The following is a 25,397-nucleotide window of genomic DNA, read 5'->3' on the forward strand; positions in this document are numbered from 1 at the left end:
GATAACAAGTAAAGCAAAGTAAAAAAAAATCTACTTTTGAACAATAAATACAAAACAAGATAAAATTATACATTAAGAGTATCTTAGTATTTTTTTTTAGCTACACAATATTCAGTTGAATATCTGAAATTACACATAACATTTTGCAGAGTTTGGGAAGTTTGGAGGAATTGTTCTATGTATTGCCATAGGATTCTCTCTGGTTTGTATTTACTAAATCTAATAGATTGTCCCAAAATTGTGACAATAAAAACATACAAAAAAATTCTAAAATGACCCCTAAATTTCATCAACTTTGTTAGGTACCACTAATACAATTATAGCCCTAATCATAGTATTTACTTCTTCCCTTATGTATTTTCCATACTCAAGCATATCTTTCAAGTCTGTGAGCATCTTTATCACCAGTGTGTTAAACTCTGCATCTGTTTAGATAGGTTGGCTATCTCCTCATCACTTAGTTTCCCCACTGGAACCTTGATCTGTTCCCTCTTTTGGGTCATACTTCTCTGTTTCCTCAACTTGACAGGCTCCTTTGTTTGCCTCTGTGATTTAGGTAGAGCTGTCACACCTGTTACACTGTAAGGGGTGGAGCCTTAGGTATTCACTAATGGGGGGCAGCCTGTTTCATCATGCTGTGAGCCTGTGTGCGGGGGAGGGGTCTGAGAGGGAACAATGCTGCTTGCTCAGCCCTCACCCCTTTTCCAAGTACCTCTCCCGCTTCCCCTATGAGACTGGTGCCCCGCTAAGCTGTTGCTCTGGCTATGGATCACTGAGTGGATGGGTCTGTGGATGTTCTGGGACCATGGGGGTTTCTAAACAAATGGACTTTCTGAGAGACTGGCAGTTTCCTCCTATGCCCCAACCTGCACTGTTTTTCACAGTCAGATGCAATGAGGTTTTATTTTCTCTGGTGCTGGAACCAGGAGCTGTGTGGTCTGTTCTGGTGCTGGGAGCACTCCCCAGGTGTTCCTTCCTACTTTTTTAAGTGTGTGACTGCATTTTCGATCAGCCTCCTGCTGCCGCTACTGCTGCTGCCATCACACCATGTCCTCTCCACCCTGGCTCCACCACTCCTACCTCTTTGGATGAGTATTTCTTCTTTATATCTTTGTGTGTTGGACTTCCAAGCAGCTCAATTTTATGGAACTTCTGGTTGTCTCTAGGTTTGAGGTAGTTGTATTCCTTCTTAGTTGTGGAGGGAGATGCAATGCATCTGTCTAGGCCTCCATTTTCTGTGTCAAGAACTCTTCAAAGGTGTTCTGGTTATAGGTGTCCATAAGATGGACAGATTCTCTAACAGAGACTCTATTTTAGTAGAGATAGATAATGAAATATAAGTGTTTTGAATGAAATAAAATTAGGTGTAGAGAGCTATTGGGGGATGAGAGCAACTTTAGACATGATGATCAAGAAAGAACTCTCCAAGGAGATGATGGCTGAGATCTGAAAATCAGAAGGAAGAGAATTTCAGGAAGAGGGAACACAAAGTGCAAAGGTCCTGATCAAGAATGAACTTGGTATATCTAAAAACCAGAAAAAAGGGTAAGTGATATTGAAGCAGAGTGAGTGAGGAGAAACATGGTTAAGATGCAAAGACCAAAGGCAATAAAGAGATAGTTCAGACACAGGGATGCATTAGAGTAGGGAGAAAGGTCAAAAATACTCTTTTGGATACTTTAAATTTGAGAGACCTATTAGATATCCAAGGATCAATATCAGATTGAGAGTTAAGCTTAAGAGTCTGAAGCTAGGGAGAAAAGCCAAGATTGGAAATAAAAATCTCAAGTCATATGCATTCAGATGGTACTTAAAGCAAAAGACTTTATAAGTTCACCTAAGGAGACAATAAATCATGAGAAAAAAGTAGAGCTCAACACGAAGCCACAGAGCATTCCATTTATTGAGGCCAGGCAGAGAGCAGGAGAAGGGGAGATGGATAAGAAAGAACCAGGAGGAAAACTAAGAAAATATGGTATCTTAAAAAGAAGATGAGTGATTAACTACATCATATTGCTACTTTGAGGTCAAATAAGATGACAAAGAAATGACCAGTAGATTTGACAACATAGAGACAGCTGGTAAGTCACATATAAACACATGCACACAAAGATGGGGTTATAATAAAGGCCTTTTATAGCATGTAAAATAATAAATTCATGCTGTGGACATTTCCTGTGACACCCCATATCTATGTATTATATGTGTATAGTTTTACATACTTTCATTTTTTAACGTGTGTACATTCTTCTATTGACCAAATGTACTATAGCTTACTGATTCCCTACATGTGGGTATTTGGTTTGTTTCCATTTTTTGACTATAAAACCCATAAATTTAGTTCATGCTTTTTCATTGCCTCCTTAAACAGAGAATACTAATCTTTTATTATGTAAGTCATGATCATAATTATTAATATCAATTATTGTATGGTAGTGCATAGATTTCCTGATCTATTTAGTTTTTTAGGACTTTGTGCACATTAACCACATTTTGTCTGATGTACTTTTTAAAATTATTGTGTCTGCTTTCTATATTAAAAGCTAAACCTTTGCATGGCCTGTCTCAGCAGAATATTACAGTTGGAGAAAACACCAGTCTAACATCCAAACAACCCTGTAGAGTCACATCTCAAACAAACAAACAAAAATAAAGACATCAAACAAGCATATAAAGGAGTGAGTACATGGGACCCCTAAGTACTACCTCTGCAACTTCCTGTGAATCTCTAATTACACTGAAATTAAAAGATTTTCCAAATGGTAAAGGAAAAATACATTCACAGCCCCAGGAAATCTTCCTTAAGTTTTGTCTTCTTCACCCCCTCTCAGAACACCATAAACTCCTTTCAAATATAGCCTGGTTAATATTTCTCTCAATTTCCCTTACCCAGATCTTTTCTTACTCCTTCACTTTCTCTCTTTTACTCAGCAAAAGCCCAGGAAACACACACAGTTTTCTTTGTGGGCGGAGGAAAAGCAGAAGCTTGAATATTCATATTCATTTTTTTCATTACATATAGTTGATGTCTTCCTTCTGAAGATGTTGCTTCTTGCTACTGTCACATGCCCATAAGTGGCATCTATCACATCCCTAATATTCTGCTTCTAATCCTGTGAGTAGGAATTCAGGTATTTGTTCCAGTTGTCAAAACTTAATAGGCTGCTTGATATTTTATTCTCTGTTCTTTCACATTGTAAAGTTTTATTTTCTCCTTTCCCTCCCCTCTCTCTGCCCTTCCCACCCCACCCCCACACATATACACACACACTCACACACTCACACACTCACTGAGCACTTACTGCATGTAACAGACACTGTCAGCATTGGGGACACTGCATTAACAAGGAAGCCCTGGGCCCTGAGTTGTGGCAGTTGGACTGCAGCAGGGAAGCATTAAGTGCCCTGATGCAAAAAGGAATATGTTTTAGTTGCCAAAAGGCCTGGCAGAATGAACTGAGTTAACCTGAACTTTTTAATCCCTCCATAGCTTGTGAATTTCTTCTTTATCTGTAGAGAGTAGTGAACATGTTCACTGATGTGTTGAGAAAGAACTTATTCTGGGCCTCAGAGAATATAGGGCCCAAGTCCAATATCAGCTGCCCATGAAGAGATATATACAAAACATGGAAACTCAAACAAGAGGAACAGAAAGCAAATTGAACAACTAAAGCTGTTAGTTTATCTAAACTAATGGCCCATTTAAGTGGTTTCTACTAAGAAATGCAGTAAACATACTTACATAGAACTCATATCAACCCTGGCTGGTTTGGCTCAGTGGATTGAGCGTCGGCCTGCGAGCTAAGTGTCGCTGGTTCGATCTTCCAGTCAGGGCACATCAGAGAAGGAAAACTCTGATTTCAAAAACCTCCGCTGTCTTGTGGCATACCTCTTCAGGGGAAAGGCTAAGGGAGTAAACCCCAACAGAAAATCCGGAGCCGGAGTCCCTAAGGCGGTTTGACATTGTAGTCAACACCGGCAACTCCTGCGGCGCACCTGAAGCCAAGCTGTATTGACTCCGTCTTTCCCTTGGACCCTTCAGCTGCGAAGAGAGGGGGCGTCTGCTGCATGGGCAACAGCAGACCCTCCATATCACCCTGCCCAGGCTCTGCAGCTTCAGCTTCACTGGAGAGGACACTCCAGCGTCATCGCAAGATGTCGATTCAACACGGGAGGAGACAGATACCGTGTCACTCCCGAGTCGGACTGCACAGCCATTCTCGGCTGTGCAGATAGACTCTTAAGAAGCTACACCATCGTCTCTCGAGACGGACGGCTGCCGACGACGACGACATAGTATTTGATTCATAGTAAACACATCATAAATGTTGGCTGCTCTCATTGTTTTTATTATTATTGAAAATAGGGTAAAGTATTATTAAAGAATACCAAATATGTTTTGAAATAAAACATTTTCTTTTTAAATGTGTTCATGTAGGGAATTTATGATACAATGAAAAACTCAACTAAGTGGATCCCAAATGTGAGTCTAAATAATTCATTATCAAACCAAAAAACAAACCCATGGAATTAATTGAAGTCATTGAAATGCAATGTTCTCTGGGTCATTAGACATTTGACTTTTCTATGTCTGTGTATTTGTTTTAAGGTTCACAGCAGGCTAGACAGTGGTAGAGGAAAATCTTTTTCTTTTTGAGTTAATTCAAATAAAACACATATCCATATATATTACTCAAACTAATTTCTTACTAGAAACTTAATTTTCCAGCTTTCTGGAGGTCTTACTGATGAGCATGTTAAGAAAGGGCAAATTTTACACAGTATTGATGGTAGCGTAACCTATCATAGCCATTATGGAAAACAATATAGAGGCTCCTGAAAAAACTAAAAAATGTAACTATCTTATCCAGTCATTCCTTTCCTGGTTATATATTCTAAGAAAGTAAAAATCTGTATTTCAAAGAAGTATCTACACTTCGATGTTTATTGCAGTATTCACTATAGCTAAGATATGGAAGCAACCTTTCTATGATGAATGGATAAACAAAATGTGGTATATCTTACTATAAACTTGGGTAGAATAAATTGATGAATGTGTCATAATTTAGCCTAAAACCATAATGTAAAAATATAATTTCTTATAAAATTATTTATCTAGCATATTTATTTTAGTGTTTCATTCCTTTGAATATATACCCAAAAGTGAATCATATGGTAGGTTTCTTTTTAGTGTTCTTTTTTGTTTTTTTTATAGAAAAAGATAAATATTTAATCCTTTTTCCTATGCAGGTATGTGTTTTATAAAATTTGGTTTATAGCACACATATAATAGTGAGTTTTTTAGTTTTACATTTTTCTTATTTTTTTATTTTATTTTATTTTTTTAAGTATATTTTATTGATTATATTGTTATAATAGTTTCAATTTTTTCCCCTTTGCTCCCCTCCACCCAGTACCTCCCCTCCCCCAGCAGTCTCTCTGATACAGAACCCCTAGGCTGCTCCAATTGAAAACAAACCCACGGGCTCTTTAGTTAGGGGTCTGATTGTCTGCCGCCAGAATTACAACTCTTAATACTTCAGTTGAGTGAAAAGAAAATTGTTTATTTAACAGTTACACATATCCTTGCCTCCCCCCTACCAAACCTAGCCAGTTTTAGGAAGGTCAAAAACACCGTTTCCCTACTTCCCAAACACAGTTCAGCTTTACCAGCAGCTGCCGATCATTCAATTTGATTGGGGAGGTCCTTTCTGTGCTGTGGTGCCTTTCAGTTCTCAATACAAAACCGCTGGAATTCTCAGCCTCCTTGCAAACTGTCTTCTTTCTGTAAACCGCGTGGATCTCCTCTCCTTCTCTGCAGCACCCCTGCAAACACCCGACAGCGAGGGAGACAGTCCCAGAGTGCGCCACTCCTAAAGTGTTCACAGCTGCCTATATATCCCTGACTGCGTCCTCTGATGCAGTGGGTGTTGCCAACAGTTCTGACCATTCACAGAACCCCACATAGGCTCTATGTGCTTTCCATACCATCCCCTGGTTCAAGACTCCTCCCATCCACCTGAGACCTTGAAAGCATCCAAGCAATTTTGCATAATGAAAGACACCAGCCACCAGCCTCAGGCATGTGGAGGCATTCTGAAAGCTGCTTCCTTCTCCCCATCCCCCAACCACAAACTCCAGGGATTTTTGGACTCCCCTGTTTCTGTAACATCTCCACCCCAGTTCATGTCCATGGGTCGTGCATACAAGCTCTCCAGCTTCACCCTTTTCCATATTCTTTTTTTCATAAATGATTAATCAATTAATTAATTTAAAAAAATTTTTAACAATAAAAAATAACAATATACCACTCTCAGACTTAAGACCCTTTTATCTTATAAAGGACAATGGGCGAAGATCTCGTGCTCCTCTATCAACTTAAAGCTGGTCATGGTCATCATCCTACCTACCCTTGGGTCCAGAAATCCCTAAGTAAGAGTCGGGGTGTGGAGGGGAGGGTGGCCTTCCCACATGAGGAAGGATCTTGCAGGCTCCAGGTGAGTTGGCTGTCCCCAGACAATGGCATGCTTGGTTTAACAGGCTGGCATCCTTGTTGTATTCTAGCCACTTAGTTCAGCCACACCATTGAGTCTCAGGAGGCAGCAATAAAGACAGAATTAAGTGAGGCCTATACATACAGACAATCACTCAAAAACAGAAGACACATGTTAATTTATGCAACATAACCCACAAACCAGTCTCTAAATCTATAAGACTGTCTTTTTGGAAAGACATCCAGTTGTAAGGCATTTGATATTCTTATTGACTGTAAATTAAGTATCTTTGATGATGCCACAGACCCAGTTTAACTTTCAAATGAAAACAAACTTTACATGAAAAGAGTCTTTAAAGAGAGTTAGCTGCACTCTTTTATAGTCTACCACTGAGCATTGTGACTTTCCTTGAAACACAATTTTTCTCCTTAAGATCACCCTCCTTGTCATTAAAGGGACTGCGTTAAGACCATTTTTAATTTATCCTGTTCATTTGCATAAACACAACAAGAGCAGCAAATTATCACATATGATCTTTAAGTCTGCTTTGCTGGAACTTACATTAGGAAGCTTTAGGGTGACTTTCAGTCTGCCATTCAGGGCACAGGAGCTGAGCCACATACCTGCCATTCAGCCTTGCCTGTACACACCTGTCTTTTCCAAGTCCTTCAGGTTTTCTGTTGTGCCTTAAGGTCCCTCTAGCCATCTTTCAAGAAAGCAACCTTCGTTCCTTCCTTGGAGAGATTGCCATGGACCGCACAACCAACCAAGGTACCAGGCCTTTTTTCTCATGCACCTTTATTACCTTCGGAAGTCAATCCCAGTTCCTCAGGGTGTTTTGGTAACAACCAGAGCCCAGGCATGTCTCCGTTAGGGATAACATTCCAGTCAAAGTCTTGGTCAACAAAACCTCTATTAACAACTGGTCTTATTAGTTTTATGCAAAGAACCTTATGTCATTTCTTACTTCTTTAGAATGCCAAATTCTGGAGGGATCAGGTAGGGAGAAAAATATACAGTGTGAAGGAAAATCCTTGTCCTTCTAATATTCACTAAAATTGCATTCCATTCTTTATATTTTCTTTTTTTCCCTCACTAAAAATTTTTGTTTGCTTGTTTTTCTATTACAGTTGTCCCACTTTTTTCCCTATTGCTTCCCGCACCCTGCCCACCTCTCTTCCCACAGTCTGTCCCCACCCAGCTGTCCATGTCCATGGGTCATTTATACATGTTCTTTGACTAGACCCTTCCCCTTCTTATCCCCCTTGTCACTGTTCGTCTACTCCTTGTTTATATACCTCTGGTTCAATTTTGCTTGTTTGTTTGTGTTGTTCATTAGTCTCCTATAATAGATAATAGCATAAGATATTTTTCTTTCATTACCTGGCTTATTTCACTAAGCATAATTCTCTCTAGTTCCATCCATGTTGTTGCAAATGGGTTGCTGGAAGGAAGGGAGGTACTGGACAGAGGGGGACAAAGGGAAAAATTGGGACAACTGTAATAGCATGATAAATAAAATATACTTTTAAAATAATAAGACATGGAATTCCTGATATTTAACACATCTGTCTTAAATTTGATTTTCTAAGGAATAGACCCCTGACATTAATGTGACTATGCTTTACTTATACTTTCCATATCAGATAAGGTCGTTTAAGTTATAGTGAGAAAAAGGAACTAGAGTTATCTGTTTTAAGGAGAACTCAGTTCCCATGATAAAATACATTATGTACTGTTGTAGATTTTTTCTGCCATTCAAGTTGACATTCATTTTCTCAACTCTGAATGTTTTCTTGAGACATCCTCAATTCCTTTTTGTTTGATTTGGGCAAATCACTTAACCTGTGAGCATTAGTGAAGATATCTGGATAGGTTAATGTAAACATTATATGAAAAATAAGTGATACTCTTAAAGGTCCATACAAGTCTATAACAGGAGATTGACCATAAAAGACTAATGATAAAATATATGGAATAAATAATTCATTATACTTTCTGGTTGACTCACATCTAATACATCTCTTTCATTGGTCTCATCAATGATTGTCAGTGGTATTTTCATAAATTCTTTGCAAGGTTATCTAGTTAAAAGATTATAGAAGATTTAATTACATTGCTTGACATTGTTTTTTGTTCTTCATGTCCATTTTGAAATGGAAATCTTAAGCTTACATTTGAAAGGCAATATTAAAATAACATCAACAAAAATAAAATACATAGTGACATTTTATTTGCCAGAGTATATAGAAAAATTTATTCTATGTATTATTAATTTTACTATCACAAAACTTCTGAAAAGTAGATATAATTATCCCCCTTTTAAAGATAAAATAATATCAGATAAGCTGATATAAAAGACAATATTTAAAAATATGAAATTTTAGGAAGTATCTGGGAAAATGTGATCAAAAGGTAATTTTTAGGCAGGTATTACATGGGTAAAATTTTATTAGCATTGCTCTAAAACAGCGAGTTTCAACCAGTACTCCTCAAGAATTTTTAAAACATGCAATACCTGAGTATTTAGTCAGGGTCACTGACATCTTTTCCCCTAGATTGTTAAATTTTACATATAATAGCTGTCTGGCATGAATGCCCTGTCTTGAACCATAAATATATAGGTCATATAATAGAGGTACATCTTATTGGGCACATTGCATAATAAGATTGCATCTGAGCAGTTAATTATTTTTTCTCCTTTTTAAAAATTGTTTTTCTATTATAGTTCTCCCATTTCCCCCCTTGCTCCTCCCTGCTCTGCCTACCCCTTCCCCCATATTCAATCCCCACCCTGTTGTACATGTCCATGGGTCATTCATACTAGTTCCTTGATTAGACCTTTCCCCTTCTTTACCTCCCCTTTTCCTCTCCCCCCTCCCCATTGGTCACTGTCTGTCTGATTGGTTAATTCTTGGTATCAGAAATCTTTATATACAAGTATAGACACTTGATTTTTTTAAAAGTCACTTGGTGAGGATGTGGAGTAAAGGGAACCTTTTGCACTGTTGGTGAGAATGCATATTAATGCAGCCACTGTGGAAACAGTATGGAGTTACCTCAAAAAATTTAAAATAGAACTGCTTTATGAACCAGCAATTCTACTTTTGGCAATTTACCTGAAGAAACCTAAAACACTAATTCGAAAGAATATAAGCACACTTATGTTCAATGCATTATTTATAATAGCCACAGTTTGGAAACAGCCAAAATGTGACCATCAATAGATGAGTGGATTAAAAAGCTGTGGTACATATACCAGTGAAGCTACAAAGCCTGGGCAGGGTGATATGGAGGGCCAGCTGTTGCCCATGCAGCAGACCCCCCCTCTCTTCGCAGCTGAAGGATCCAAGGGGAAAGACAGAGTCAATACAGCTTGGCTTCAGGTGCGCCGCAGGAGTTGCCGGTGTTGACTACAATGTCAAACCGCCTTAGGACTCCGGCTCCGGATTTTCTGTCGGGGTTTACTCCCTTAGCCTTTCCCCTGAAGAGGTATGCCGCAAGGCAGCGGAGGTTTTTTGGAATCAGAGTTTTCCTTCTCTGATGTGCCCTGACTGGAAGATCGAACCAGGAGGAGTCTTAGTGAAAGTCCCCAAGGAGCCCAGCCTCAGTAAGCTCATGCCAGAGGAGGACATCCAGTTCTATGTGCAGCAGATCAAGAAGTCTGGTTTCAGGGGCCCCCTAAACTGGTATCGAAACATCGACAGGAACTGGAAGTGGGGCTGCAAAGGCTCGGGAAGGAAGATCCTGATTCCGGCCCTGATGGTGACTGCAGACAAGGACTAGGTGCTTACTCGGTGCTTTGTAGCTTCACTGGAGAGGACACTCCAGCGTCATTGCAAGATGTCGACTCAACACGGGAGGAGACAGATACCGGTTATAAGCTCATCCGATTGGCGAAGGAAACGAGCGCCAGGGGTCTCCTCTGACGGTGGGAGAGGTCATCGCACCTCACTGGACAGCTACCGCCCGCCTCAAGCTGGGCAGCCCCCAGCCAATTAGGTGCCGTCTCGCCATGGCTCGCCTGCCCCACTGGGTGCGTGGGGATCAGAGAGGCGTCTCTCGAAAAGTGGGCCACAAAACACTCGCAACAGGCAATTCCAAGCAAAAAACAAGAAGCCTCCAGCTCTTCGCCTCGCTAGCTGGAACATCAGGACCATGTGTCCCGGACTTACTGCAGACCTTCCGTGGATCAATGATGCCAGGAAAACCACCGTCATCGACAGGGAACTGGCACGACTAAACATCGACATTGCGGCTCTACAGGAGACCCGGTTGGCCGACAACGGAACTATCAGAGAAACCAACTACACCTTCTACTGGCAAGGGAAGTCTCCGGACCAACCAAGACAGCACGGTGTTGGGTTCGCTGTGAAGAACACGCTTGTTAACTCCATAGAGCCACCCACAGGAGGCACAGAGAGATTACTTACCCTCCGATTGTCAACAACTTTCGGCCCAGTAAGCATTCTTAGCGCGTATGCCCCAACCCTCTGCGCCACCACCGAAGAGAAAGAACAGTTCTACCATGCACTGGACGAAGCGTTATCCAAGATCCCCAGAAGTAACGCTCTTTATCTCCTTGGAGACTTCAACGCAAGAGTAGGAGCCGACCACATGGCCTGGCCCACCTGCCTTGGAAACTTTGGGAGAGGAAAGATCAATGAGAATGGTCAGCGACTGCTTGAGCTTTCGTGTCACCACGGCCTGTGCGTCACAAACACATTCTTCAAGTGCAAAGAGATCCACCAGGTGTCATGGAGGCACCCCCGCTCCCGCCACTGGCACCAGCTTGACCTCATCATCACCAGAAGAACGGATATTGGCAGCACCCTCCTCACCTGCAGCTACCACAGTGCAGACTGCGACACGGACCATGCCCTCGTGGTAAGCAAGGTGCGCATAACGTCGAAGAGGTTGCACCACTCCAAGATGAAGGGTCGCCCACGCATCAACACCAGTTGTGCCAGCAACCCAGTTAAGACCCAGCAATTCATCAACAGGATGGAAGATGCACTCGGCGAGGGAATGGTGGCAGATGACATTATCGAATCCAATTGGTCACGTCTCCGCGACGCCATATACAACTCCACCATTATTGCTTACGGGAAGAAAGAGCGGAAGAACGCTGACTGGTACGAGGCTCACTGGGAAGAAATGGAACCCGTGATCGAGGCTAAGAGGAAGGCCCTACTGGCTTACAAGGCCACGCCCACTCCCAGTACACTTCAAGCTCTACGGGCTGCCAGGAACAAAGTCCAGAAGACCGCCCACCACTGTGCCAACACCTATTGGCTAAACCTGTGCAGAAGCATCCAGGAAGCCGCCGATATAGGCAACGCACGAGGAATGTATGAGGGTATCAAGAAGGCAACAGGCCCAATCCCCTCCAAGATCGCCCCCCTTAAGTCCAAGACAGGTGAGGTCATCACTGACCAGGAACAGCAAATGCGGCGCTGGACCGAGCACTACCTCGAGCTGTACGCAACAAGGAACACCATAACAGACACTGCTCTTAACGCCATCCCAGACCTACCAGTCATGGAGGAGCTAGACACCCCACCTACTGCGGCAGAGCTCGGCAAAGCCATCGACTGCCTCGCTTGCGGGAAAGCACCAGGAAGCGACAGAATCCCTCCAGAAATCCTAAAGAGCGGGAAACCAGTCCTGCTACAGCCGCTCCACCATCTACTCTGTCTCTGCTGGAAGGAGGGTTACATCCCCCAGGATATGAGAGACACCAACATTATCACCATGTACAAGAACAAAGGAGACCGCAGCGACTGCAACAACTACCGGGGCATCTCTCTCCTCAGCGTCGTCGGCAAAGTATTCGCCCGGGTCGCTCTTGCCCGCCTGCAGACCCTTGCTTCCCACGTCTACCCAGAGTCCCAGTGTGGCTTCAGAGCTGGCCACTCAACAGTGGACATGATCTTCTCCCTACGCCAGCTGCAGGAGAAGTGTCACGAGCAGCATAAACCACTCTACCTCGCCTTTATTGACCTCACGAAGGCGTTTGATCTGGTCAGTCGAAGCGGACTCTTCAGCTTGCTACGGAAGATTGGCTGTCCACCACATCTGCTTGCTGTGGTCATGTCCTTTCACGACAACATGCACAGCACGGTGTCCTACAATGGCGCAACCTCTGAGGCCTTCCCAGTCAGCAGCGGAGTAAAGCAGGGCTGCGTCCTCGCGCCTACGCTGTTCGGAATCTTCTTCTCCATGCTCCTCCAATACGCCTTTAAGGACTGCAGCGAGGGTGTCTTCATTCACACCAGATCCGATGGCAAGCTCTACAACCTGGCCCGTCTACGAGCCAAGACCAAAGTCAAAGAGGTGCTCATCCGTGAGATGCTCTTCGCCGACGACGCAGCCTTGACATCACACTCCGAAGAGGGACTCCAGCAGTTAGTCACTTGCCTTTCCCACGCATGCAAGGAGTTCGGACTAGCCATCAGCCTGACGAAGCAGAACGTTATGGCTCAAGGCACGGGGACTCCCCCATGCATCACCATCGACGGATACACCTTGGAGGTTGTCAACGATTTCACTTACCTTGGGTCCACCATCTCGAGCTCTCTGTCAGTCGACTTGGAGGTCAATCGGAGAATCGCCAGGGCAGCCACAGTTATGGCCAAACTGAACCGGCGAGCGTGGAACAATTCCAGCCTCACTGAGAAAACCAGACTGCGCATCTACCAAGCCTGCGTACTCAGCACTCTCCTCTATGGCAGCGAGACGTGGACCACCTACGCAAGGCACGAAAGGAAACTCAACAGCTTCCACATGAGGTGCCTGCGACGAGTCCTGCATGTCGCCTGGCAGGATAAGGTCCCCAACACCGAGGTGCTGAAGCGAGCCAACATGAGCAGTTTGCATGCAGTTCTTAGCGAGAGACGCCTCAGGTGGCTCGGCCATGTCAAAAGAATGGATGCAGGCTGTATTCCCAAAGACCTCCTCTACGGCGAGCTAGCAGAAGGCAAGAGGATGACAGGGCGCCCAAAATGCGGTTCAAAGACATCTGCAAAAAGAACATGACACAATGCTCCATCAATCTCAACACATGGGAAGTTCAAGCAGACGACCGCCTAGCCTGGAGGCTCACAGTCAGGCAAGGTACGTCACGCGCAGAGGCTGCGCGCAACGAGGAGGCGGTCCAGAAAAGATCGAGGCGGAAGCAGCGTCAACAGCAGCAACAACAGCCATCTGCCTTCACCTGTACCAAGTGCGGCAGGGATTGTCACTCCCGAGTCGGACTTCACAGCCATTCTCGGCGGTGCAGATAGACTCTCAAGAAGCTACGCCATCGTCTCTCGAGACGGACGGCTGCCGACGACGACAGTACATATACACAATGAAATACTATGCAGCAGTAAGAAAGAGGAAACTCTTACATTTTGCAACAGCATGGATGGACTTGGAGAAAATTATGCTAAGTGAATTAAACAAGTCAATGAAAGATAAATACCACATGATCTCTTACATGTGGAATCCAATGAACACAATAAACTAATGAACAAAAGAGTAACAGAAGGGTAGATACATAAAACAGACTGGCAGCTGCCAGAAAGGAGGGGGGAAGTAAGGAATGAAAGATGGTAAAGAAATTAACTAAAGAACATTTATGCACGACTCATAGACATAGACAGTAATTTGAGAGATTGTCTTAGGGATGGGAGAGGGTGGAGCTGGGTGATGGTGGGGAAAGGGAGAAAAAAGTGAGAACTGTAATAGAATAAATGATAAAAATAAATTAAGTAAATTAAAATAAATAAATAAATAAATTTAAAAGTCACCTCAAAACTAAAAGCACAGGTAATTACTATTAGTATTTCTTTGTAAATCAATAAAAGTTATTCCTACTTTTACCAGATTGGAAAAATATGATATATTTTTGGTGTGTCACAGAATTTTAGAATTAATTTATGCATGCATGAGATGAAAAAAGTTGAAAATTACTGCTCTAAACCATACTGACTCATAATTCTACTGTTAAAAAATGTGGACCTATGGAAACTTTAATCAATTTCATGCTGTGAAGACACATTTTCCCTATATAATCAATATATGTTTAGTCTCACCAAAGTACAGTGAAGCAATCGCCATTATGACCCTAATGCCTGCCCACAGACTCTTTAATTATTGGTTCCTGAGGCTAGTCCTCTAGTGACTACAAAACTCTCAAAGGATGACATCTGCCCAATCAGTGAGAATCTCCTAGAGGAACAAAGAAAGGTACTCTCAGTTATGATCATCAACAGCCATTCCTATGAGGCATTCATTTTGTGTAATTCTCTTGAAAGACTGGTGGGCACCAGAGGGGGAAGTGGGAGGCAGCTGATTTGTCTTATAGCTTTCTGGGAGATGAGTGCAACCCAGGCAAAAACACCAGCCAGATGAAGAAATAGAAAGACAGTGTGAGACAGCAGAATTTCTACTAGAGAAAAAATGGGAGAATGAAGAATATTTAACAATGCAGCATGGATACTGAGCAACAAATGGACTCCAGCAATAAGGCAAAGCAGGGTCAACAGGTCTTCTGCTGTTCCAGCCTTAATTATTTCAGTGGCTAAATTGTAGCGGCATTTACAGGGTCTCCAACATAGGCTATGGTGGGTAAAAGAAAGGCAGACCTTCCTTAGGGAATTCAAAAGGGAGGCTATTTATCAACCAGGATAAAATTATTTAAATGTAATTTTTTAGAGACTTACTAGTAGAAGCAGCTGAACAAAAATATTTGAGAGATTTAAAGATAGTTAAAACATAGAAAAATAATAAATGAAATTAGTTATACCCTGAGATAGGGCCCATTTGGCCACCAATATGGTGATGTGTCTGGGAGATATGGCTGTATGCTCAGTTTGCACTTTATAAAGTGTTAGTAACATAGAGCTCAAATAAAGCCAAAAATCAAGCTCTGCTCAAATGGCTTAAATATTCAGATTTGTATTTGCTTGGCAATTTAGTCACATTCACATAAATTGACAGACTAGTTTTAATAAGTGTTTTTAAACTAAAATAGCAATTTTCATTTTACAATGGGTTTATATATAAACAATTTTCCAATAAAGAGAAATAAATGGGCCTCATAGGTGAAAGCATGTTTTAGAGACATAATCAGAGCAATAACTTTCTAATTCCCACTTGAAAACCAGCCTCTTTTTTTCTTATTTATTTACATGTTTAATGAAAATAAAAGCAAAATAAGCACATGCTATATTTCTAGCACTTATTAGGTGGTATTTATATAGTAGAGCATAAAAAGATATGGGGCAAAACATCCCAGCTTTAGTGCCTATTATTTCTTTTCCCTATAGGGTAAAGTCCACTCTTTCTTTTACCTTTTGAATTTTGAGATTAAAACAGATATTACTAACTAATTCCATATCCCTTCCCTTACCCATACCTGAATTGGGGACAAAATATCTTACCACTGATTGTCATAAAATAGAGTGTCACATATTTTAGGTATAAGCAGAAAGTATATTTTAGGCTTGATCTACTGAGAGTAATTTGGCAAGGACAGGTTTAGTGACTCTAAAAATGTTTGTTCCAAATAGGACCAATGTCCACCCAACTACTTTCTTACTCATTGGAATCCCGGGGCTGGAGGCTGCTCATGCCTGGATCTCCATCCCTTTTTGCCTGGTCTATCTACTGGCTGTGATGGGGAATTGTGTCCTTGTATTCATCATCAAGACACACCCCAGTCTTCATCAACTCATGTATCTCTTCCTCTGCATGCTCTCTGTGAATGACCTGATGCTTTGTACCACTGCCCTTCCCAAGATTCTCAGCCTCTTCTGGTTCAATGAAAGAAAAATCAACTTTAATGCTTGTCTCATCCAGATATTTTTCATCCACTCTCTATCCACCATGGAGTCGGGATTCCTGTTGGCCATGGCCTTTGACCGATATGTGGCCATCTGCAACCCATTGAGGCTCTCTACCATCCTGACACATGGCGTAATCATGGCTTTGAGTTTAGCCATTGTCCTATGTGGAATTAGCCTGCTGACTCCTCATCCTTTCTTACTGATGAGGCTTTCCTATTGTAAAACCAACATCATTGCCCACACTTCCTGTGAGTTTATGGCCCTGATCAAACTGGCCTGTGCTGATACCAGGATCCACAGATTCTATGGCTTAATTCTTGCCTTTCTTACTGGTGGGATGGACTTCATATTGATAATCTGCTCTTACATTCTCATTCTTCATGCTGTGTTTCATCTCCCATCAAAGGAGACCAGACTCAAGACTTTGAGCACATGTGGCTCTCATGTTTGGGTCATCTTAGTGTTTTACATACCTGCCTTTTTCTCCTTTATCACCCACAGATTTGGTCATAACATAGCTCCACACATCCACATCTTTATAGCCAACATTTATCTTCTGATTCCCCCTATGATGAACCCTATCATATATGGTGTCAACACCAAAAATATCCGGGAGAGTTTTCTTAAAATCTTCACAAATACATATGTTTTACTCTGTAAGGTTTTTTAATTATCCAGTAATACAGGTGATACCATGGAACTATGGTCTAGTTTATATTCAAGTAAATCTATATTACCTAAGAAGATAGAAACTTTCCAAGTGAATGTTGGCTCATATTTACTCAAAAAATTATGGTTAATATATGAAATAAAGTAGATCTTGGTAATTTTACACTATTTTGTAAGACATCTCTATCTTTAGTATAAGGTCATTTCTTAATTTATATCTCAAGTTCAAGATATATAAGTCTGTCTGTCTGTCTGTCTCTCTCTTTATATATATATATGTATGTTTATGTATATATATATATATATATATATATATATATATATATAAACATTTTCTCATTCCATTATCTATTGGCAGATACACATGAGTTGACATGGAGTGACTGATACATAGGCGTCAGTACAAATTTATAGACAGTATTTTTTTTCTTGCCTGTAATAGTTAATAATCTAGGAACTCATAGTAGAAGAATAATAAGGGGCAAAGTATGTCTCTGAAAATTTTTAATTTTAATCTATTTTAAAGAAATTAGGACTATGATTGAAGCTTATCATATTCTTTGGTATTTAAAAATATTTTAGCATATAATAAAGTCTTTGATTTTGGTAACTTATATAGAGGTTCTATATAAGTTAGTATGTGCCATAGCTAGAACTTAGGAGATGTCTCAATAATAATATATACCTTAAAAAATCTTAGTTTGGATAAAATATATAAAACAAAAGGAAAATAAATGTAAAATTTTGGTGGTCAGATAAAAATCCACATACAACTTACCCATCTAACAAAATATTCTTCATTAAAGTCACTTTTTAGGAACAACTAGAGTTAATTTTAGAAGAAATGCAGCATCTGTTATTTTTCCAATTTTATTAAAATATAATTGATATATATCACTGTATAAGATGTACAGTATGATGATTTTATTTACATAATTGTGAAATGATTACCACAGAAGGTTTAGTTAACATTTATTGTTTATATAGATACAATAAAAATAATCTCTCCTTGTGATGAGAAATAATTTATTCTTATGATCTACTCACGTCAACTTTCAAATATACCATACAGCAGTGTTAACTATAGCCATATTGTTGTACATTATATCCCTAGTACTTATTTACCTTATAACTGGGCATTTGTACCTTTAAATCACCTTCCTCCAATTCACTCCCCACCGCATGTAGTGTCTATTGTTAACTTGGTTTTATATGATATAGATCACCTCAATTTATTCATAATGAGAGTGACTAATATTTTCTCTTATTATGCTATTGATTTTTTAATTTTTTTGAAACATCTGATCAACACGTTTTGCTGATGTGGAAGAGATGAAAAAAAAATGGCACAAACACTAAAAGACATCAAAATTGACAACTTCAAAAACTATTTTGAGAACTGGAAAAAACATCTAGATAGGTTTATTGCATAATATTGAGAGTACTTTGAAGGTAACTGAAGTTTAAACATGTAATAATAAATACATAATTTTTGCAAATAAATTCCAGCTTTTTGCCGCCCCCCCCCACCGTATTGATGATATTATAAAAATATCAGAAACTAAAGAGCAAACTAAGACTGATTTGAATGCAATGGTAATCCTACAAAGGTCCAAGGTTTCAAAAGCCTGTCCAAATGGTAAAATTCTTAGGAATATCTTGGACAGCAGACACATAGGATATTTTACGAGCAAGTAAAAATAAACTGCTATCATTACTTACCTCAGAACCAAACAAGAAGTCCAACATTTGATTGGTTTGTTCTACATCTGAGGATACAGCTAGCTCCCATCTATAAGACTACCTAAAATAAAGCTGTTTTTGAGTGGGAACCTGAACAAAAAGCAGGCTATGTCTGAATTACAAAAGGCAGTAGCTGTCTCAGCACCTTTGGGCTCTTACGATCCCCACTCAGATATGATTTTGGAAGTGTCTGCCACCCATACTCATGCACAGAGAAGCTTATGGAGTTCCTCCCAGCAGTAATCACTGGGATTTTAGAACAAATAATTTCCAGATGCTACCAGCTGGTGCACAATTTAAGAGAAAATTATTATCCAGTTTTGGGCATAACTGAGACTGTCTTAACGAATAAATGATGTAAAATAATTGTGAAACCTAAGAGACACAGTTTTGGGTGATGTCAGAGAAACTTTCTACTAAAGCAGGCAGTGCCCAGAAGAGTTCCATAATAACATGCAAATGGTTTATACAGAAGCATACTTCCAGATGAATGCAAAGAGGTGCCCACCATAATTATAAGCAGGAAGCCTCATTTCCCTTAGGACCAACTTTAGAGCTATCTGAGGAATTTCCAGAACAATTTCCACTTGGATAGTACCCTATGAACAGCTCTTGACTGAACAACAAGTAACTGCTTGGTTTACAGATGGCAGTTCCAAGATGAATGGAAAACATCTTGTATAGAAAGTTGCCACATTAAGACCATCAGGTGGAAAGACCCTGATTGAGGAAAGTAAAAATAAATCATTTCAATAAGCTGGATTTCATTGCATGCTGTTTTTATGGCAGTGATATTGTAGAATATTTAAGCAATGGTAAAATCCTCTGTGCTTGGATTTTTACTGACTAATGGGCTATAGCCAGTGTCCTGCCTGTATGATCATGTAGATGGGCAACGAAAACCTGGACTATTAAAGAGATGCCTCTACAGGGCACAGCCCTATGGAAATCACTCTGGGAATTTAAGAGTGCATTAGGTAGGAGATACATTGATACCCATCAGAAGAACCCCTTCAGATTCAGAAGTTGATTGAAATCACCAGATGGACTTTTTGGTGTGTTCCCTCGAGGTGGCCACCCGGGTCCATGAAGTGAATGAACGTGGCAAAGGGGTGGGGCACTTCAACAACACGGAGGTGGGCTGTATCTAGATATATTCCTCTTGCACCTGGAAAGGCACAAAATGTCAGCTGTTCTGTCTGAAAAGAAGAGCAAAGAGACTGAAGCTAGCTGGTATCTTGTATTGCCTTGTTGGTGTGGGAATACCCCTCTCCACATATTAGAAATGGTATTAGAATCTTTACCTTCAAATCATTTTTATACACTTCTCATTACTTAGGTCTATCAAAAGCCACCTCTTCAAAAGGATGGTCTTTGATCAACTTAAGGCAGTCACTCCAATCACTCATTAAAATGTCATTCTATTTAATTTCTCTGTAGCATTATTATTTAAAGTATTAATGATATGAATCATCTCATTACTGAATAATATTCTTAAGAGAAAGGATGGTATTAGTTCTTTATTTTTCCCAGTGCTATTTTTCAAAGCATTTAACATAGACTCAGGTATATAGTAGGTATTTAATAAGTAGACTCAGGTACATGGTATATATTTAATAAGAATTACTGAATATCAAATTATAATCACACACATGCACAAATACATATAGGTATATATACCTATTTTCTTTGTAATATATAATATCATGCTTCTTATAGGTGCAATAATTTTATGAGTATATCTGTGTGTATATGTATATACATATACATGAATGAATTGTGTACATGTGTATGTATAGAACTACATACATGAACATATATACATTCATGTGGATATTTTATACACAGGAAGAGAGTACCATGCATGTTAAGTCTGACAGTATCACAGGGATAAAGTTTTTGACTTTATTTCTGTGTTGTTTTCTGATATGGCTACATTATTCATTTTAACTGAAGTGGTTATAACAACTAATTTTAACCAAATTAGTAGGGTCAGAGCCACTTGTGTAAATAAGCTGTTTCTTTAAAAATCTCCTTTAGTCTCACTCACATCAAATTTCATTACCAACTGATATCATGTGATAGAAAAAATATTTTCTTTCTCATGTATCAGTTACACTTCTCAGAAGGAGAGGAAACATTTGTTGCAGAGTTTGAGCCCTTGGGACTGCTCCCAAGTGGGGCTATAAAACCTGCCTGGACCTTCCATGTAGGGAATGATTCAAATCTGAGTTTTCATCTTTGATTCAACACAACCCAATTAATCTGGAGGCATCAACAACTCATCTATGTTTACTCAAGCCAAAGAAGCAAGAGGCAATAATGAGGGAACTGTAGCACACTGGCATGAGGAAGAGTTTACTAGAGATGAAGAGTAAGTATTAAAGTTACTGTGAATTCTTGAGACTCGGCTTTGCTGCCAACAGATGAAGAGAACATGCCACAGAGGCTGGCAGCATGGTCCCTCTGAAAATAAGTTAGAGACTTCTAGGACTGCCTCATATTGACAGGTAAATCTGTGTGGCCTTCCACATGGAACAAGTCCCTTGTAAGGTTAAACCAGGATGCTCTTGAGGTTTTCTTTAACCATTCTTTGGAGTTTTTAGTGCACCAGTCAACTGGTACCACTTTGGAACAGGAAGTGTATGCAGGTATGTTCTCTGGGGTTAAGAATAATTCATTTAGAAATAAAATACTTAGCACTTGATATCAACTGAGATGTTAGAATAGAAAGAGTTTAGGATTATTTTATGGATTTGCTATAAACCATGTTAATCCATAAAATCACATTTCTAAAACAATAAATAAGAACATATGTCCTTGTTTCCTCTAAGTGCTGTATGAGAATCATTCATGATAAGATCTGTGAAAAATTTTATTAGTTTTCCCCTATTTCAATTACATATAATATAGGAACAAAGGTGAAATTTCAGAGTGAACCAGGGTGTGTTACTTCTTTCTTGCACATGCTGATTGTCTGACTTTGTAGGAGTATTTAGCTTATGTAAACTGTAAGTTTCTTCTTTTATAAATTAAGAATGATAATGGTGACACCATAATATTTTACACAAATCAGCATCTGGGCACTTGCTAATAATTCAATATTTTTAAATTATTTATTTGTTTGTTTATTTTTAGAAAGGGGAAGGGAGAAAGAGAGGCAGAGAAACATCAATGTCTTGCTGCCTTTCACCCAACCCTATCTAAGGACCTGGTCCACAACCCAGGCAGGTGCCTTGACTGGGAATCAAACCAGTGACCCTTTGGTTCACAGGCCAGCGCTCAACACACTGAGCCACACCAGCCATGGCTCAACATTTTTTGTGGTACATATTATGACGCAAAAAGTGGCAACTGTCACTAATTTCAAATATTGATGATTATTTGATTGACTTAGAGCTCACCAGCCTTTCTTTCCCAAGGTACATAGTATATCTTAATTCTTAGGTGTGGTAAGACGCTCCTGGATCCTAGTTAGTATCTCAATATAAATTTGGTAGGAAGATATATTTTGGATGTGTCAATGGCTTTGCTACTGTCTTAGAGTTATTTAGGTGAGTAGATACTGTTGTTTTTTTTTTTTTTTATGACCAAAATTTCACCATGAAGGCACATTTCAAAAAGTTTTGTGATTAAAAGTAGTGTAAATATGGAAAGTTTATTATTCCTTCATATGTTGATTTCACCAAAAAGTATATTGTTGTGTTGGTTGTTATCATTTTTTAATTTGACAATCTAAGGGAAAAGAGATTAATTCCCCTGACTAAAGAGTCAGGTATTGCAAGTTTTAAAAATTCTTTTGGCACACTGTTTGAAAATCATTTATTTAGAATACACCTCATGAAAAAAGTCTCAAGTTCATACTTATTTTGGAGAGTAATACTAGAGATTTTTTTTTCCCATTGCCTTATTAGGATGTGAGGAGCCTGTGTTATTTTTCAAGACTTTCACTGAGCCTGGATTTCACAGACAAAAAGAGAACACCTCGTATCAGGCTGAATACTCTGAAGGTTCTGAGCCTAAGGCAGAGTAGTAAGCAATTAGAGAAGATAGTCTCTTCAACTAGTTCTTAATGAGATTAATTTCTGGCAATGAAGGATGTAATGCTTCTAATTTCAGAGAAGATAACCAAGGGGCAATTAAAATTTGAAAAGACTTTCTGGATTGTATTTTTACACTAAGTAATTATATATCATATATTTATCACAGTATATGAACCTTTGACCACTCCAGAGACAGAGGAGAGAATGAGAGCAAGCATATGTCTTCATGTAGCCTGAATCACCATGCTTGACTTTAACTCCACTGCTTTCACCAATCCCAGTACCTTCATCCTGATGGGTATACCTGGTCTAGAAGACATGCATATTTGGATATCTATCCCTTTCTGCTCAATGTATGTTGTTGCCCTCATGGGAAACATACTCATCCTTTTTATCATCAAAACTGAGACTGTTCTTCATGAACCTATGTTTTATTTTCTTTCCATGTTGGCCATCACAGACCTCATCTTGTCAACCTCCACTCTTCCCAAGATGCTGGGTTTATTCTGGTTCAATTACCATGAAATCAACTTCCATGTTTGCCTCACTCAGATGTTTTTCATCCATGCTTTCTCTGGGGTGGAGTCAGGGCTTCTTGTGGCTATGGCACTTGATCGGTATGTGGCAATCTGCAATCCTCTGAGACATTCATCCATTCTAACAAATTCTGTGGTGGCTCTGGTTGGCACAGTGGCACTTCTGCGTGGGTTAGTGCTAATGACACCACATCCCTTTCTGGTAAGGAGGTGGCCATATTGCCGGACCAATATTGTCCCCCATACATATTGTGAGCATATGGCTGTGGTGAAATTGGCTTGTGCTGACATTTCCATCAACAGTCTTTATAGTTTGGCAGTCATTATCTTAATTGTTGGAACTGATGTGGCATGCATCTCTCTGTCTTATGTACAGATACTCTGTACTGTATTCAATCTCCCTTCTAAAGATGCCAGGTTGAAGACTCTCAGCACTTGTGGGTTTCATGTTTGTGTCATCCTCACTTTCTACATCCCTGCTCTTTTCTCCTTCCTCACCCACCGTTTTAGTAGGCATATACCACGCCACACCCACATTCTGCTGGCCAACATGTACTTGTTGGTACCCCCGATGCTGAATCCTATTATCTATGGCGTAAGGACCAAACAGATTCGAGAATGTGTTCTACAATTATTCATGACTAAAATCAACTGAGAATTATGGGCTCTACCTTTCTACTTATCTCCCTCCTCCAAAAACTCCGATATAAATTTATTGGCTTATAGGATCAGCAAGACCAGGAATTAGAATCTCAATTTTTCACTTACTACATTTATATACAATTTTACTTATCTGAACATATGTAAAATAGGAAAAATAACATCTATAAGTTAATCACAAATTTCTAGTGTATTTAAGCACTTAATAAAGGTAAGATTATTTCAACACTATTCTTTCCCTGAATATATATTTGTTCAGTGTCTTCAAAACATGCTTATTAGTTTATCTTATTAGATTAATTAAATAAAAGTATTCTTCTGACTGTAGTTGTTTGTTGGTTTGCTATTTAACTGAAGGAATTTAAAAGTAGGTAATCCAGATAACAATCAAAGTTTGTTTAATTTGTACTCTAACTCTAACCATAAGGAAAAGCTTATGAGAGGCAGGCAACAGAGAAAAGTTTGTGGTAAGCCATATTATTCTTACCTTGCAACTGATGAGATGGGTGCATTTTAGGAACTCCCTCAAGAATGAATACTGATTGTAACATGAGTTATTCACATTGTTGGTGTAAATATTAAGTATCTTTCAAACTTGTGGAAATTTCAAAGAATCAGAATTGTTGTTCCTGGAACATGTAAAATAAAATGATGGCACCAATTTTTGCATTTACCTATTCACTAAATAAATATTTAGTAAGCACCCATTATATACCAGACACTTACTTGGTCATAAAAGGTGTGATAATAAACAAAAGAATTAATATTACTTCTCTTAGTGGAGTTTGTAAATGATACAAAATGATGGTCAATAAAATACACAATATACATTTATATAGCCTTTTACAGCAGTATCTAATGCTATAAACTTCAGTCTAATTCATTTCTCAGTTACACCCTACACCTTTTGATTGTTAATTTTCTCTCTACTTATTCTATTGGATACTGAAAAAGGAATCTTGAATTCTGCAAATGTATCTGTGGATTTGGTTGTATTTTCTTTCAATTCCATTACTTCTCCTTGTGTAATTTGGAGCTCTGCAGTTATGTGCATGGAGCATTTAAGATAGTTAAGTCTTCTTTAAGAATTGATTCTTTTATCATTATATATTATCCGTCTTTATTTTTGACAATGTTTCTTATTCTGAGTTCTACTGTGTGTTATATTAATATAGCCACTTCAGTTTTTTTTAAAATACTGTTTGTATGACTAATATTTTAACTTACCTATGAATTTATATTTAAAGTGGGTTTTTGGACACAACATGTAGTTAAATATTGTTCCTTTGTCTGATATCACTATCTCCACCATGAATCAATGTGTTTAGACCATTTTCATTTAATGTAATTAGTAATATGAAAAGAAGGGAGGAAAAATAGAGATTTCAAACATCATCTTGAGATCCAATTCTTTCT

General features: G+C 39.4%; 2 protein-coding genes across 2 annotated transcripts; both read left to right on the forward strand.

The window, feature by feature from the left end:
- The first annotated feature begins 16,037 nt into the window (after window positions 1-16,037).
- On the forward strand, window positions 16,038-17,000 carry LOC150018352 (olfactory receptor 52K2-like). The gene has a single exon (XM_090267296.1). The coding sequence runs from the start codon at window positions 16,038-16,040 to the stop codon at window positions 16,998-17,000; it is 963 nt and encodes a 320-aa protein (XP_090123422.1).
- A 6,028-nt stretch (window positions 17,001-23,028) lies between these two features.
- LOC150018353 (olfactory receptor 52E2-like) lies at window positions 23,029-23,976 on the forward strand. Its single transcript, XM_090267732.1, has one exon. It carries the CDS (start codon window positions 23,029-23,031, stop codon window positions 23,974-23,976), a length of 948 nt encoding a protein of 315 aa, XP_090123858.1.
- Window positions 23,977-25,397: the final 1,421 nt, after the last annotated feature.

The sequence above is a fragment of the Furipterus horrens genome, unplaced genomic scaffold, assembly GCF_987537825.1.
Source record: "Furipterus horrens unplaced genomic scaffold, mFurHor1.1.pri manual_scaffold_2, whole genome shotgun sequence".
Classification (NCBI taxonomy): domain Eukaryota; kingdom Metazoa; phylum Chordata; class Mammalia; order Chiroptera; family Furipteridae; genus Furipterus; species Furipterus horrens.